The following is a 14,435-nucleotide window of genomic DNA, read 5'->3' on the forward strand; positions in this document are numbered from 1 at the left end:
ATAAAGGGGCTACACTTCTCCATTAATTTAACCTACATTAAAGAGCCACCATAACACTGAAATGAAGTTATGTCTTGGATGGAGGTTAGACTAGATGACCCTTGCAGACGTGGTCCTGGCTAATCCTATGATTCTATGACATAGTTAAGCTGACCTAACCCCGAGTGTAAACCACAGTAGCTCAACAGAAGAATTCTTTGACCTAGCTACCCACTCTCCAGGGGGTGGATTGCCTACACAGATGGGAAAACTCTCCCTTCAATATAACTAGTGTCTACAGGGAAGGGCTTCAGCACTGCAGCTGTAGCATTTCAAGTGTACACAAACCCTGAATCTGCAGAGCCTGAAACAATAACTCTGATGTGGGAGCAGCCCCATTCAACTCAGTGTGGTAGTTCACACCTCAGATTCCCAGTGATAATTTAAATGTCAATGTTGTTAACTATTTCACTATCAAAGCATGTCTGAAAGGACAAGGAAAAATACTAGGGAGATTTGGTTGTATTGGGAAGACTATCACATTAAAAACAACAAGAAGCTGATCTATGCAGCCAAAAGGCCAGAGAGCAGCGTACCTGAGCCCCAGCAGGAGAAAGTAATCCTGAAGAGCCGGGGGCATTGAACTTCCACCAAGTGGAACCCAGCCTGAAGAAACCCACTAGGGCAGATGGGATCTTATTTTGAACCAGGTTTCAGAGTAGCAGCCGTGTTACTTTGTATTCACAAAAAGAAAAGGAGTACTTGTGGCACCTTAGAGACTAACCAATTTATTTGAGCATTAGTCTGTAAGGTGCCACAAGTACTCCTTTTCTTATTTTGAACCCCTGATTAAAGTAGATTGAAGCAGGAGCGGGTAAGCTCTCAGTGCGCCAGCCAAGGAGAAGCCGGAGCAGTGATGCCTACCCAAGTCAGGGAGCTCTCCTTCTGGTCCTTTTTTCTTCCTAAATCTGTCCACAACAGGGGTTGATCTAAGTGCCTCTGCTGTTGACATGGATTCGAACTGATAAAACACAGCTGTTTTGGGTGTGTCGGGTAGGCCCAGCCCGGGAGGCTGCGTCAGCCACAGGGCACCGTCTGCTTTGGGGATGGGACTTCACCGTCCATGCGGAGCCAGCTGGGAGAACACGAGAGGCCTTCTCCTATGAGGAGAGCTTCACCTTCGGCGTCTTCAGCCAAACCTTGGCCACCCTGCTGCGGGGCACGGCTGGGTGCCTCTCCGCGCTGGCGGCGGCTGCGGCTGCCGCCGCCCCCGGGACCCCAGTGCCCAGACTGCCCGGAAAGCTAGCGCGGTGCACTCTGTCCCCCGCTTCCTTTCTGCCTCCCCGGAACCTCCGAACCCGGAACCTCCTGGCCGCGGCACAGGGCGCGTCGGGCCCCATCGAGCCGCGCCGCAGCAAGCCGCGCGCGCGCGCACGCACGCACTCGCCGTGTCTCTCTCCGGCGGTTAGGAGGGGCGGTTGCGCACTTTTCGTTCGTTTCCCGGCTCGGGGCTCTGAGGCCGCAGCGGGAGCCGGAGCCATGCACCGACAGAGCTTCCGCCCCCCCACACCCCCGTGCCCGGGCGGGGGGCCCTGGGGCGGCGGCGGCTTTCGGAGCCCTCCCTCCGGCGGGGGCCCTATGCCGCCCTCCCCGCGGGGCTACGGGAGCCCCCACCACACGCCGCCCTACGGCCACCGGCCCTACTCGCCCCGAGGCCACCACTTCCACGGCGGCGGCGGCGGGCGGTTCGGGAGCCCGTCCCCGGGGGGTCAGAGCCCGCGCAGGCCGCACAGTGCCAGCCCCAGGTACTCGGCTCCCTACGGCAGCATGTCCCCGGCCGCGGCCCAGCAGCGTCCGCCGCACCATCCGCAGCAATACAAGTCCTCGCCGCGGGGCTCCCAGAGATACTACCAGGTATGGGCGGGGGAGCTGCCCTGGCCATCGGGTGGGGCTGCTGTGTGCCTCGGTGCGTGGGCGCCGTGCGCGTGTGGGAAGGAGATTAATGGCTGGTTGAAACACGCAGCAGCCCCACCCCACCCCCCAACTTCCACTCCGCTTCTTAGGTTCCCTCACCAGATCCCAGGAAAGAGGGACTAGTGTAAAACAGAGTGAATCCACCCCCACCCTGTACTAGAGGGCGGAGAGAGACTGATTCACACAGCCAGCGCTTTCCACATTTTCTGAAAGGGAGTGAAACTGACGCAAAGCAGAATCCCCTTCCAGGCCCTTTGGGGCTGGGGAAGAGACAAGGACCCCAGGAATATTCTTCCCCCCCCCCCCTCCTGTCCTGGCATTTGTGGGGGTGGGATAAGAAAGCACCATGCAAGCTCATCCCTCTCTTTCCTTATGTTACCTTTTCCCCCGGTCTCTCCATTTTACTAAGCTGTTTTTAGTTTGTTTTTTTAAGAGCTGAGATGAATTTGAACGTTTGTAACTTTGGCCGGGACCTCTTACTTGAGGAGTTGACATAACTGGGAGATGGGTACAGTCAAGCATGGGATGCTGTTAAAATGACTAAAAAAAATTGTTTTCAAACGGAGTTGAAAATATTTCCTAGTTACAAAAGGAAGTTTAAAAAGAGAAGTGAAATACTGTTTAAATAATGCTTTGTGGTTTTAAACTTCCAATTTTAAAGTGATGAATCACTATGCTAATCTCTGAATTGTAGTTAGTTTCTGTGTGGGGCTAATAATTAAAGTAACACCTGTACGGGTGAAATATTTCTTAGCTAGCAATGTCATAATTTTTGTAGTTCATAACAAACTTTGTCATTTTAAAAAAAAAAAAGGGGGGGGGTACAGAACTAACTTTACCAGAATGCACATGCACTATAGAAATGCCATGGTCATAGTCCCAATAGCTGATATGTGTAGGTGTAGAGAACGCTCCGCCAAACATTGATTTACTACTTTTTTTTTTAACAACATAATCAGGTAGAAAGTAAACAGTGTTAAAGCCACACAAAATACGGTTCCCAGTAACTACTGAAATTAGTATTGGTTTTCAGCTCAGTTGGAAAACCTTTTTCTATTCCTACTAAAAGTTCCTGATAAGCTGTGAATGGGTCTTCATGCTAAATCACTCTGGTTTTGCCTTTTCGGAGTACTCCTTTTCTTTTTGCGAATACAGTCTGATACCCATGACTGTGTCCCTACAACTTAGTCTCTAATAGATTAGACCCCGGCGTTCAGGAAAGAGCTATTTCATAATGACCCCTGGGAAGAAAATGATGAGTACTGAGCAACTTGATTCCATTGTCTGTTCAAAAGTTTGTGTTACCATTGGAGAGAATAATATTCTCTCTCTCTCCCCTGTAAACCCATCATTGCTGATAGAGACACATCAAAACCTCTAAAGCTTGTTATACTACTGATACCCTCAAGTTTAGGGACCTAGAAAAAACATCTAAAAACATTTGTCTGGAAACAGAACTTAGAAAAGGCAATTCTTATTAACCATATTGGTTAGATTTTTTTACTTAACACCAAATATTTGCACTTTTCAAGCACTAAAAATGAGGATAGTTGAATTTGCACCCTCAGTTACTATAATCTTTTTTTAAAAAGGACAAAAAAGCTTAAAGGGAAATAGTATTAAGTATAGATTTGTTATAATTATATTTTCAAAACAGTTTGAATAAATGCCGGTCCTTGTCTAATAATAGGACTTTCTCTTTACTTAGCTTTCACTTAGTTTTCTGCCATAAGTATTTCTACTTCCACTATCACCTTGTTTTGCTAACTTGATTAACTGTTTAGACATACACCCGACCCTTGCTAGAATGCGGAATTTGGGATCCATGCGCCATACTACGTTAATGCGGGGACCACACTAAAAGGAATTGCAATTAAAGTAATTAAATTTGGGGTCCCTTGCCGCAACCGTGTTATGTACGCATTCACGCTATATAGATGTGCATTCTAGCGAGGGTCCGGTGTAGTAGTCACTAGTAAGACTTTTTAATACAAAGGCTCTATCTCCATTAGGGAACTGTCCCATTGCTGACAGGGGTGGTAACCCTGATTCCCCCATCAGTGGAGGCTGGAAAAATGTGGAGATGGGACAAAAAATTTCAGTATTACAGGAAGTGCATAATCTGGTAAAACGGTATCATATCATGCTTTCTATAAAGGGTTGAAAATCCTTGGCTCCTCTGAGCTGGCAGCTAAACCTTTTCAGCATTAACTGAGAGGAAATAGGGAAGGGAAGTGACTACTGCTATCTTTCTAGGCATTATTACCACATTTACAATCATGGCATTAAACCGTGTCAGCTAGAGACAGTTTTCCTGTGTAGATAGAGCTGTAGGTTTTCTATTCAAAGGAGGATTGATGTGAGAATAGCTTCACTATATCATTAAGAGAAGTGTTCTGAAATTTGTCTCCCTTCCCCACACTCTCTCAGTAATACAATAAAGAATTAACACTTATTTGTGTTTGGAGATGCTTGTCATGGTTAATATTTTAAGATATGAACTTCTAAATACATAGGGAGTTATTTCAGAATAGTGATTTGTGATTAACAATGTGTGGAAGTTCCTCTTCCAGAATGAGTGCTTTATTTCACATTAGCTTACTTCAAAACGGGGTTCTTATTCCAAAACAACATCAACACATGGAGTTAACTATTCCTGCCTAACTCCTTCTAACTTCACGCCCCACCTTATTCCAGATTGAGTTTCACATCTAGATGAGCCTGTCAGAATTTTAAATACACTTCTCCAATGCAATCATCCCTTCAAACTATTTACTACAAATCCAAAGTCAGAGTTTTTGAGTTTGGATAAAGTAATTGTCTTCTGAATGCTGAGAATTATAAGCAGAATGTTACAAAAAGAATAAAGACTTTCTGGGTGTGGTGGTTGGGAGCAGTGTTATAACCACTAAATTAGATTACAACATTTTAGAGAAGTGAAGCATCTCTTTGATCAGTCTTCTGACGTCTAGCAGACACAGCTTTGCTTTTTAATATGCATGCTTAAATGAGTGTCTCTTAATGCCAGTCTTTGTTGCAAGTTTTTATTGGCTTGGTCCAGGGAATACTTGTAAATCTACTAATGTCTCATTGAAGGCTTTGTGAAATATAATTAACAGCTGTTCTTTTGTTTATATATTCTTATTATTCTTATGACATGGGTACACTGATATGAAAATTGTGGCATCACTGTTATTCTACTTCTCTGCTGGTAGTCATTCTTCTGTTTGTGAGATCCTAGTCATAGCCACATAATTTAGTTGTGATGACATGTAGAAATAAGGAGTGGGGTGAAAAAAATCAGATGTTCTTCAAGGTGGCTTCTGCATATTCCCATTTGTGGGATGTACCTCCAGTGCCATCAAACTTCAGGTGCCCTGTGGAAAAAATTACCTATTGTGGCCACCCCTTTGCAGCAACAGATTTTTAGAATTGAGATTTGGAGAGGATGGATGGTCCCCAACATCCTCTGTTCTTCCTCCTCTGTGGCTAGGTGTAAGGGACATCTCTGTATGGAAGGAAAACTTGTTGCTGTCTGTTATCTTTAGATACATAATTTCTGTGCCATTGTTTAGACCATCCCTAAGCAGTTTGTCGGGTTCCAAGTTTTTCCTGCCAAATTTGAGAGTTTAAAATCTTATCTGTTGCTCTGTGAAGGGCCTAGATATACACAAAAGGAAACTAACCTTACAGAGGAAAGCGTGAAATTAATAATACCCATGCTGTGAGATTCACAAAGTAAAATCTTTGTTATAGTTCTCTTAGGTTATGTACTTGCAACAGTAGTCAGTGAGAATAATTAAGTTGGTGTCCCTTCAATGTAAATTGTCTGTGCTTTGACAAAATTCAAGTCTCAAAAGCACCAACAGACAAATAATTAGTCCATTGTAAACAGTTTGTGCTGCATTTAATTAACAGATTTATGTAGTAACAATACCCCCATTTGGTTATCTAAAGAAAGGAATCTTTTATGTTGAACTTGAAAAACAACTGGTTTAACCCAAATACCATATTCTTTACTGTAAGTGTTTTGGGTCAACTGTGTCTTTGTCTGCTTTGTACAGCACAGATTAAACCCTCCGCCCTTAAATACTTTGTGGTGTCTAGATTTTGCTGTTTGGAAATGGATCTTTGTAAACTCTTTCCGACCTTTAATCTATTCTTAGTTTTGTTGCCTAGCTTTTAAATTAGACCTGTTTCAGAGCTATATAGTCTATTTAAAAATAGTCTCAGTTGTTTCTTTCTGCAGTTACATACCAGTATGAAGTGAACATTTACTTTAGACAAGCTTACTCTTGTATAATGGTACATCACTGTTCCCAAGAAAATATTGTGATGAACCTTGAGATACAAACTAAACTCCTGTGAGGAAGATACTCTATGGCAGTGGTAATTATCACTAGCAGATGGAATTTGAAAGGTCTGCTACATTAGAGGAAAACTTTTTTCGTTTTAATTAGTCTATTAAATGTTTCTTTACCTGATGGTTTTCTTCCAAAGGGATCACCCAGGACATCTACTCCATTTGGTACAGCGCATGGCAGAGGGAAAAGAGTGTCTAATGATGTGGAAAACTATTACAGACCTTCAATGCTTGAGGACCCATGGGCTGGCCTAGAGCCAGTTTCTGTTACAGACATAAACCAACAATACAGCAGTGAGCAAACAACATATACTGGTAAAAAAGGGAGGTATTTCAGTTAACATTTCTAAAAGCCAAATAACTCCATCTGTCAGGAAAACTTTGGGACAAAATCTTTACACCTACACAAAATGAACAGTAATCAAGACCCTAGCTAATGCTTTTATTTGTACAAATGTCCACCCTTTTATCTGACTTCTTTTTACTGCATTGGATATTTTTATGTATGGGGGAGGGAAAAGTAGTGGAGGATAATATACATTTCTGGCTATATGGAAGTGCCTACCAGCTTTGAAGAACAAAGTGTTCTTTAATCACCAGCGATTGATTTGTGTCTGTTAAAACAGGTTTCCATATATTTACCTCTTCCATGCCAGATTGTTAACCTAACTTTTATTGTTAACTCCTTTAGGAAGTGGTATTTTTTTATGTTTCAACGTTTTTAGAATGAAGTGTGGAAATACAAAAAACAAAACCCTCTGTAAATCCTTGGTTTGTAATGTAAAAAAATTATTTTAGGACTTTTTTGTTAAGGTGTACTTGGCAAAGAAGTAATTAGTGAAATTAGTCATATTCTGTAAATATAATGCTTGTATTCTGTGGTTAAACTTTGATTTTGTGCACAATTTTTTGTTTGTTCTAGTGTAAAATAAGTGAAACATGAGTTTTAGCCATCTCAGGAAACAAATGTATTGTATTTGGAAAGTTTAATTTGTTAAACCAGCTCTTGAATGATAAACGTCTGTAATCATGTTTGGGTTGGGTTTTGGGGGGGTTTTTTTGTTTTGTTGTTTTGGTTGCATTTTAAAGGATTCCTATTTGGAAACAAAATAAGAAATTTATGGATTATAGCAAACATATGTCTTCTGGCAAGTAAAGATTAACCTGCACATAAACATTGGATAATTAAATGAATGCAAAGATGTCGTCTTGCTCTAATTTTTAGAATAGTGTAGATCTGGTGATGAATCAAACTCCGTTTGTATGGTTAGATAATTGAGTTCAGTACATACCATAACACTTCACTCTTAAATTGTCCATTAGCATTTGGACTTGGATAAAGAAAGTCTCTTCTGACTTGGATAAAGAAACTAGATTAACATCTCTGCTTACAAGAGCCTTTTTACCATTTTTTGTTACCTGATGGGTAATGTGTCATAAGTTATATGAAAGCTTTGTTTAGGGCTTATCTACACATGGAGTTATCCCTGTGTGGATGCTCTTATTTCCAGAACAAATAGGGAATAAAACCATGTTTAGACAAGCCCTTACTATGACCTTGTTATGCTTGCAGTAATGTCTAAAAACTGTCAAAACACCTGAGATGTTATGGTTGGAAATATCAATATTTGACCTTAGTTATGATGGATTTTAAATATAGATTATGGGTGAGAGCTTACTAAAGTAAAGAAAGCCTAAGGTCAATTTTAAATTGTGATACTAAGTTTGGGTGCTTCATAACATTTCAGAAAAATGACTTTGGTAGTTGTAAGATTCACATACTCTGATTTTTAGGTGTGTGCACGCATTGCATCCATGGATGTCTGCTTAGGACACTACTCAATACACCTTGCTAAGTTGTAGCTCTCAAATAATCGGAGTTTTGCTTGTGTGAGGAATGTGAAATAGCCCTTAAATGTTTGCAGAATTCTTCCATACTGTCTACTTAATGTCAAGAATACTTAAACCCTCAGTCCAGAATCAAAATTGGTTTTGGTTAACCAGCTTATTGGTGATGTATCATTAGACTGTCCTTGTTTTTATCCACAGTGCATACCAGCAGTACTGAGATGACTTAAAAATAAACCGTGGAAAGTTTTATAGAACTAAAAACAGTTAAATGTACTCATTGTGAAACGTGAAATATTAAGCTTTGCTTTTTTTATTTGACGGGGCGGTAAAGCTCAAACAAAAAGGTTATGGGGTGCTTTACTGAGTCAGTTTTCTTTTACTGTTCCATACTTAATTCAGTGCAGTTTCTTTTTAATAACATGCTTTATGCTCTTGGGAAACAGATTTGGTAGTATCTGATACTCTTCAGAGAGTCAAATTATAAATGTTCCCAGTTACAGATATGAGAAGAAACTGGGTTTGGGAAGGGAAAGGATTCGTAACAGAAGACACTGTAAGAGGTGGGACTTGGTTACAATAGCCCTACATCAGCTGCCATTGTACTGTGTAAAGATGCATTTCTTTCACTTTGGCTTTACAGTTCAGCCCAGCTCCCTCTGGATTTGGGTCTCAGACTTCAGAGAAGGTAGATGCTGTTCCAGAAAAAGAAATTTTCAGGAAAATATCTTCAAGTTTTGTTAAACTAATACAGGCCTTTAACAGTGCCATCTATTATGCTGCTGCTCCTGTGCATTTCAGCATTTGGCTGATATTTATGATAAAGTACATCAAACTGCCAGACTCCAATAACTCAGCCAAGAATTAGCAAGGAATACAAATGTAAACATAATCTTTTGCTAAACTACTCAAACTCTATCACGCTCTTAAAATGTGAATAGTTTGGTCTTACTCTACAATAAACTGATCAGTGTTTCAAAATGTCATTATTAAATAGCTGTGACTAAAATGTATGAATTCTTGTTCGTAATTGTAAACATAATATACTTAAAGCCAGTTTTAAGCTTTGACTTATTTTCTGTAGCTTGAAAACACTTGTTTCACCACAGATTTTGCTGTTTTTCCATGCGGCAAACATTCTCCACCTGCTTCTAATGGAGCTGGAATATGTGACTTCCTTATTTGTTTATGAAGCTCGTGCATGATATCAGAATGGCTCTGAGAATAGTAGTTGATAGGGGAAGCCCAGGTGCATCGTCTTCGTGAGCGCTGTAAAAATGGCGCCTGTGTTTTGTTGAGGAGTGGGCTCTTCCTTTAAGGAAAAAATGAGGATATGGGGAATGTTTGTTCCCTAGCAGACTTCAGACATTTTAAGGTAAGTTATGTTTAGGTCTGTTTTGTTTTATGTTGAATTGATAAATTAATTATCTACCCTGCTGTGTTTGCTTTCAGTCCTTTGTTCATGGAGCTTTGCTGTTAACTCAGTTTTTCAAGTTTTGCATAACTCCAGAGTAGTGCAATTGCTTTTGACAAGCTCTGAAGCAAATATCTAATCAGACACATTGATATTCACTATTTTAACTCATTAAAGTTAAATTGTTATTTCTCTCACTAGCATATGGTACAGATCAGTGTTCCCTCTAATTTTTCCCACCCATGTGCGGAATGAATTTATTATGTGCACCAATATGGAGATGATGTGTGGCACATCACATTCATTTTGGTGCACATAACAAAATTTATGGGGCGGGGGTGGGGCTGAGGGCTGGGGCAGAGGGTGGAGGTGCAAGGGGTGAGGGCTCTGGCTGGGGGCGCTGGCTCTGCGGGGGGTGGGGATGAAGGGTTTGGGGTGCAGGAGGGTGCTCTGGGCTATGGTGGGAAGAGAGGACTCCCCCAGCACTCTCCCCGCAGCAGCACCTGGGCTGGGGAGAGAGACACCTGTCCCCACCCTAGGAGCTCTGGGGGTGCAGGATAGGTGCCCCAGCAGACCTGGGCAGCGTCTGGGTCCAAGCCACAGGGTGAGTTGGGAAAGGGGTGCCCCTCCTGCTGCATGTTGGTGGCTAGACGGGTTCCCTAAGCGCCTGCGCGGCACTAAATAGGCAGCCGTGCAGCTGACAGGGAATTTAGGTACAGATCCCCAGCTGATTTAATTTATCACCTCCATTGAATGGAGTTATGACAACTTATATCAACTGAGGATCTGTCCCAAAGGGTGTTTATTACTTAGCTATTGTGAAAGTAATTCAGGTTTTGATTTTGTGAATAGTTTTTTGGGTTTTTTTTAGGATATTCTTCACTTGTCATTATTTTGGGTTACATTTTATTAATAAACTTGTTAAAGTAGAACCCAAAATGTTAAGCAATTTGCAGTGTTGAATTCATTTCATGTTCATTGTGGGATCATCAGAAAGAGTCTATTAATTTACTCTTCTCTCTGTCAAAGTTACTGTTTAACCAGGGGTGAGTAATGAAATATATTAACTATACGATATAAGACAGTGGTGGGCAACCTGTGGCCAGGGACACGCTGGCCACCCCTTCCTGCAGCTCCCATTGGCCAGGAACAGCAAACCACGGCCACTGGGAGCTGCGGGCAGCAGTGCAAATGCAAACAAACTGTCTGGTGGCCTGCCAGCAGATTACCTTGACGGGACACAGGTTCCCCGCCACTGATATAAGAGGTATTCAGTTTAGCACTTATTTAAAATGTTGACACTTTGCAAAGGGGGAAAATACATAGGCAGCAGAGTGAAGCACCGATCTGATTCTATTTTTTATTTTAATAAAGGATACCCTGTAAAAGGAAATGACAAGGAATATACAAAACTTCTTGTCAGTTATAATTTTGGGGGACACTTAAACACTCAACATGGCTATCTGAAGTTGTTTTCCCCCCTAATAATAGTCTTAAGGCCTTGATTCTGAAAAGGCTTCACATGTGTAAAGAAGTTAAGCACACACAGTTTAGACTCACTGTCCTCCAAAGGGATTACTTATAGGAGTTAATCATAAGCATATGTGTAATTCCCTGGGATCTAGGTTTGGAAGTTGTGCCACTCACCTGTGTTTAAACACAATTAGCTAGCTAGCTTTTTCTCTTATATTTCAATAGTTCTGAATTGAAATTCATGATCTTCAAAATGTTTTGTATTAAACAGGGCTGCCTAGAATCAAATTAAACTGACGTCTTTCTCCAAATGTATATTTAAGTCAGTCCTGTTTTGCTTTCTCCTAACTCCCTCTCATGCTGCCATTGGGAGTGGAGGGGTCCGCTGTATTCTAAAGAATCATTTTTTGGATATTATGCCTTTTTTTTTTTTTGTTTATGTATAATTCTCACAAACTCAATTACTTTAGTTAAGGTAGGCCAGTTGAGTTTGTTTTCTTACAACATGACCACTAAGGCAAGGAAACCTTAAACTATAGCAACATTCATGCCCAATATCATTCTCCAGTCCGCTCCCAGAATAAAAATCAGCTTTTAAATCACCAGCTTGCTTTCAATTTAGCAATATTCTTGCCCTCAGTGTACACAAAATCACCTGACCTTAATTTTTGCATGTAATTTTTATGAATATACATTTCACTAATATTTGCTTTTTTTTTTTTAACGTAAATGTGGAAGCAGAAGTCTAAGGGTTGGAAATGGGATTGGGGCATCTTGATGCAGAATTAACTGTATTAAGCAAAACATCATATCTTGACCATATATTGTTATATCATTAACATTGTGGGCAAGAGAACTTGAACATCAGCTAGACTTCTCCACTAGAAGTATACAGTTTGGTGGGGGGGTTATTTTGGGCAGGAGGGTGGTGGTTAAAGCAGTTAATTGTTTCCCTAGTCCTGACTAACTCTACTTCTGAAATCTTTGGCCACTTTTCTTCCCCTGCAGTAGGTCCTAGGCAGGTGACTCCTGCATTGCCTGTCAGTGTTCATGCAATCTATAAGCACACATTTTATACTGATATAAATTGTTGGTAATTTTTGAAACTTTTGCACAAATATACAGATTTCTGCTGTTACAGTTCAGGGGTGAGATTTTCAAAACAACATGCATTGGCCTAACTCTGCTCCTAATAAAGTCAATAGAAATTTTACTGTATACTTTAATGGGAGCAGAATTAGGCTGATACAAGTGCTTTTGAAAATCTTGTCCCAGAAATTGAATTCTAGCTTTTTAGGGAGGGAGGAGGTAGTAATACAGGGATCACTAGCCAAAGGGGTTTTCACAAGGCTTGTAAAACAGCCAGGAGAGTGGCTCATGTACTAAAACATGGAGGCATGCAGATTACCACAGAGGCATGGAGTTCTACGGACTTCCCACAGTCTGAGACAAGTTCTAGGAGCTGCTCCTTGCTGACAGTTCAACTGGTGAAGTAGTGAACTTTATAACTGACAGCTGTAAGGCTGTCCTTTTGGATCATGAATGTTTTCTCTGCTTCTCCTAACTTGAAACCATCAGATTTATTTTATGGTCTCTTCAGCAAAAATAATGGATTGAGTATTTTATTTTACATTGAATAGTGGCATGCTAAAGTTAAAACCAGTTGTACACTGTAATATTTGCTGTATATGGAAAATGGCTATGACTACAACTTGAAGCAACAGCTTATATTTCCTTATTTTAGAATCTACAAGTCAATATTCAACTTTCAAGCACCAAAAATCCCACTTAGAGTTCAAAAAGGTTAGACTATCCCTCCCCCCCACTCCCAAAAGGGGTAACTTTTAAATGTTTCAGTTCCTCAAATTACCAGATTTACTTGTAACTGCAGAAAAATTATTCATAGATTCATAGATATTAAAGTCAGAAGGGACCATTATGATCATCCAGTCTGACCTCCTGCACAATGCAGGCCACACAATCTCACCCACCCACTCCTGCGGAAAACCTCTCACCTATGTCTGAGCTGTTGAAATCCTCAAATCATGGTTTAAAGACTTCAAGGAGCAGAGAATCCTCCAGCAAGTGACCCGTGCCCCATGCTACAGAGGAAGGCGAAAAACCTCCAGGGCCTCTTCCAATCTGTCCTGGAGGAAAATTCCTTCCCGACCCCAAATATTGCCATCAGCTAAACCCTGAGCATGTGGGCAAGATTCACCAGCCAGACACCCAGGAAAGAATTTTCTGTGGTAACTCAGATCCCACCCCATCTAACAACCCATCGCAGGCCATTGGGCCTATTTACCATGAATATTTAAAGATCAATTAATTGCCAAAATCATGTTATCCCATCATACCATCTCCTCCATAAACTTATCGAGTCTAATCTTAAAGCCGGATAGTGTTGCAAGATAGGGAAGGATGAACTATCTTATTTATACACAAGAGGTTTAATTGCTGCCTTAAGTGCAAATTAACTCAGCTAAAGTGTGGTAGTGGCACCTTCGTATAATAGTACTTTTCCTGTTTTAAAATTTCAGCTTTGTTGTGTGCTGCTTATTCAAGCAAAGTTTCCATTTACTTCAGAACGAACTCATGTAATTCAGTAAAGAGTGCTGGATGGGCTCTTTTACCTGTAGAACATGTAACCTCCAAAAACAAATTATGTACTGAGTACTGTCAATGATAGAAACAGCGGCTGAGCTGGGATTCCATTCCAATATAAATTATTCTGAATTAGCATATTCCTTGGCTGCAGATGTTGCTAGGCTTGTTCTTTATACATTACATTCACTAAGAAAGTAGGCAGTAATCTTGAGAGGCTCACTTTCAATTTAAGGCCTAAATCTAGACTCTGTAAAGGTTTTTCTAACAATAAAAATGTTTTCATGATTTGTATCCATATCTTTTAGGGGAGATATCCAGTCTTCATTTAAAGATCTCAAGTGATGTAGAAGCCACCGTCGCATCTGAAGGTGTTGCAGTCAGTTACCTTCGCTGTTAAAAATTTTCACCTTATTTCTAGCCTGAATTTGTCTAGCTTCAGATTTCAACCATTGGATCATGTTATACATTTTTCTGCTAGATGAAAGATCCATCTACTATCAGAAACCTCCTCCCTGTGTAGGTACTTGTAGGGCATGGCTACACTGGAAACTTCAAAGCGCTGTCACGGGAGCGCTTTGAAGTGCGAGTGTGGTCGCGCGCAAGCGCTGGGAGACGCTCTCTCCCAGCGCTCTTGGTAATCCACCTCCCCGAGGGGATTAGCTCCGAGTGCTGGGAGTCTGGCTCCCAGCACTTGGAGCCTGTTTACACTAGCACTTTAGAGCGCTCTGACTTGCTGTGCTCGGGAGTGATTTTCACCCACCTGGGCCGGCAAGTTAG

At 41.3% G+C, this 14,435-nt stretch overlaps 1 protein-coding gene across 2 annotated transcripts in view; it reads left to right on the forward strand.

Moving 5' to 3' along the window:
• The first annotated feature begins 1,362 nt into the window (after positions 1-1,362).
• The window catches only part of MPLKIP (M-phase specific PLK1 interacting protein), a 56,297-nt gene continuing 43,224 nt past the window's right edge, over positions 1,363-14,435 (forward strand). Inside the window, exons 1-2 of one of the 2 annotated variants that reach the window (XM_048839174.2) lie at positions 1,377-1,893; positions 6,454-8,428. In XM_048839174.2, coding sequence (XP_048695131.1) covers positions 1,519-1,893; positions 6,454-6,657 — 579 coding nt within the window. In that variant the 5' untranslated portion in view covers positions 1,377-1,518 and the 3' untranslated portion in view covers positions 6,658-8,428. Of the gene's footprint in view, positions 1,894-6,453; positions 8,429-14,435 lie in introns of those variants that run through there. The other variant, XR_012667142.1, reaches the window with a different exon arrangement.

Source organism: Caretta caretta, chromosome 2 (genome assembly GCF_965140235.1).
Source record: "Caretta caretta isolate rCarCar2 chromosome 2, rCarCar1.hap1, whole genome shotgun sequence".
In the NCBI taxonomy this organism is placed as follows: Eukaryota; Metazoa; Chordata; order Testudines; family Cheloniidae; genus Caretta; species Caretta caretta.